At 36.1% G+C, this 2,948-nt stretch overlaps 1 protein-coding gene across 1 annotated transcript; it reads right to left on the bottom strand.

The window, feature by feature from the left end:
• Positions 1-2,200: 2,200 nt before the first annotated feature.
• LOC111494815 (S-protein homolog 5) lies at positions 2,201-2,798 on the bottom strand. Its single transcript, XM_023144810.1, has one exon. The coding sequence runs from the start codon at positions 2,796-2,798 to the stop codon at positions 2,364-2,366; it is 435 nt and encodes a 144-aa protein (XP_023000578.1). The 3' UTR covers positions 2,201-2,363.
• Between the last annotated feature and the right edge of the window lie 150 nt (positions 2,799-2,948).

Here is a 2,948-nt window from a genome sequence, read left to right as displayed (position 1 = left end):
TTTTTTTTTTTTTTTTTTTTTTTTTTTTTTTTTTTTTTTTTTTGTTGTTGTTGTTGTTGTTGTTGTTGTAATGATCCATGTGTTGGATGATGAAAGTCCCACATCGGCTAATTTAGGGAATGATCATGGGTTTATAAGTGAGGAATACTAACTTCATTGGTATGAGGCATTTTGGGAAGCCTAAAGAAAAGCCATGAGAGCTTATGCTCAAAGTGGACAATATCATACCATTGTGGAGAGTCGTGTTCGTCTAACATGGTATCAGAGCCATGCCCTAAACTTAGCCGTGCCAATAGATTGGCAAATCCTCGAATGTCGAACAAAGGACTCCGAAAAGAAAAAAGGAGTCAAGCCTCCTCGGAGGTACGAAGGCAATTGTAATGACTCGCTACAAGTTCTTTTAACATGATTTGTATTCACTCACATGCATTTAAGTCACCTAATATAGAATTCTTCCAAGCAAAACTCACATAATCATGAAGTTTTTATGATTGAATCACTGAAAAAAAAAAGTGCACTTGTTGGTATCTGACTTCTAATTCTTTTAATCATTTTATTCGAATGTGATATCAGTTAATTCATGTACTGATTTTTTATTCAGGTATTTTTTTTTTTTTTTTTGTTCGATAACTATTTGATTTCGTTAGACTAGTCTATTCGAGAATAAGAAGACGAGGGGCACATCTTCAAGAATGGATGAAATGAATGTGACGGTAGAAAAGTCCCTTATGCCCCTAAAATTTTCTCACCATTTCTTTAATTTTCTTATGGTTAAGAATTGAATTCTAAAAATATTTTATTTTTAGTTTTTTTAGAATTTAACATTGAAAACATTAATAAAATAATGCCAAATAAAGACTAAATTTATTTGGTAAATTTGAAATCTTAATTTTTTTTTAAGACTAAATTTAAAAACTAAATAATTATATGCCCAACCTCTTTACATTTTCACCTAATTATGTAAATTTATGTTCCCAATAATTTATAATGGCAAAAAAGGCATCCAACAAAACATTCAAACCATAGAAAACCCGACATTGTGAATTTGAGGTGGCGTTTTGTCTCTTGCACACATGTCCCATAAAAGAGAAAATAATTTTATTAAAAAATACAATTTTACATCATGCCCACATTAAATTTCTCAAAAAAATAAGAAAAAAAAAATCAATAAGAATGGGTGAGATTTCACATTGATTTGAGGGCAAACCAAACATCTCTGTTAGGAGCGTGGAAACCTCTCCCTAGCAGACACGATTTAAAAGCTTTGAGGGAAAGCTCGAAAAAGAAAACCCAAAGAAGATATCTGCTAGCAATGAGCTTGAATTGTTATAAATGATATCAAAGCTAGACACTAAGTGGTGTGTTAGTGAGGACGTTGAGTCCCAAAGAGGGGTGGACACCAAATGAGTGCCAACGAGAACGTTGAGCCCTAAAGGGGGTGGACACCGGGCGGTGTGCCAACTAGGACGCTGAGCCCCGAATGAAGGTGGACACCAGACGGTATGCTAGCAAGGATATTGGGCCCCAAAAGGGGTGGATTGTGAGATCTCACATTAATTGGAGAGAGGGACGAGCGCCAGTGAGGATGTTGGGCCCGAAGGGGGTAGATTGTGAGATCTCACATCAATTGGAGAGGAGAACGAAGCATTCTCTACAAGGGTGTGGAACGCTGAGCTCCAAAGGGAGGTGGACACAGGACGAGTGCCAACGAGGATATTGGCTCTGAAGGGGGTGGATTGTGAGATTCCACATCAATTGGAAAGGAGAATGAAGCATTCTCTATAAGGTGTGGAACGCTGAGCCCCAAAGGAATGGTATTCCAACGAGGACGTTAGACCTGAGTGTGGATTGTGAGATCACACGTCGATTAGAGGGAGGAACGAAACATTCTCTCTAAAAGTGTAGAAACCTCACCGTTAGCAGACACATTTTAAAAACATTGAGAAGAAGTTGAAAAAATAAAGTCAAATAGGACAATATCTCTCTACTAAAAAAGGCTTACCATAAATAATCTAAGTGCTCCTCCTTTTCCATGATATCACTTTTTTTTTTTTTTTCCTTTTTGTGGTGGAGAGATATCGGCAAACAATAAGCAAATTAAAGTTGATAAACTCAATCAATAATAAACTAATCAAAAGTTGTTGTTCTTATTTAAATTTACGTGGTGGACATGAATGAACCCAGAAAAACAAAACAAGAATAGAGTTGATTAACGTTGTTGCTTTTATCTTCTCATTTCATTCCATAATCAACAAGACAAGACAAGAGAGCATAAGAAAACAAACAAAAACAGACCAACGTAACATATTAACATTACACAAATAGGTGTTGTGTGTGTGTGTGCGCGTGTGTGTTTTGATGGATCACCACTGAAAATCCTTCTTCCAATTAACCTCATCAGGGCTAAAGTAGAAGCCATCTTCCCTAACCAACCAAGAACATTTCTTGAAAATCCCACATCGGTAGAAGTCCCTTGGAACCTTAAACGCATCAAAAGACTTCCTTTTGGCATCCCATTTCATGGTACAACAGAATTGGTTGGTGTTCCACAGCTTGGTTGTGACTCTCCAGCTGAAATCATCGTGTTCTTGCAACGCCCTCCCACCCAAATCGCTGTCTTTTGAAGAACACCATATGACCAAAGGCAAAGATGAATTGTTGGTGAAGCCATTGATGACTCGAACCTCGTAGACGACCCCGTGTAGGTATAGTCTGTCTGGTTGGATGATGAAGATGAAGAAGGAGAATGCTGAGACGAAGAGGAGGAGGAGAATGGTGTTCAGAATTTTCTTCTTCATTTGCCTCTTTTTTTTTTCTCTTTTTTTCTTCTCTTTTTTTAATGGGTTTTGGTTTTGATTTAGGTATTTATTGAGGGAAATCTAAAAAAAAAAAAAAAAAAAAAAAAAAAAAAAAAAAAAAAAAAAAAAAAAAAAAAAAAAAAAAAAAAA

The sequence above is a fragment of the Cucurbita maxima genome, unplaced genomic scaffold (genome assembly GCF_002738345.1).
Source record: "Cucurbita maxima cultivar Rimu unplaced genomic scaffold, Cmax_1.0 Cma_Scf00020, whole genome shotgun sequence".
NCBI lineage: Eukaryota > Viridiplantae > Streptophyta > Magnoliopsida > Cucurbitales > Cucurbitaceae > Cucurbita > Cucurbita maxima.
The sequence above is the reverse complement of the archived record's forward strand: the minus strand, read 5'-3'. Positions and strand labels throughout refer to the sequence as shown.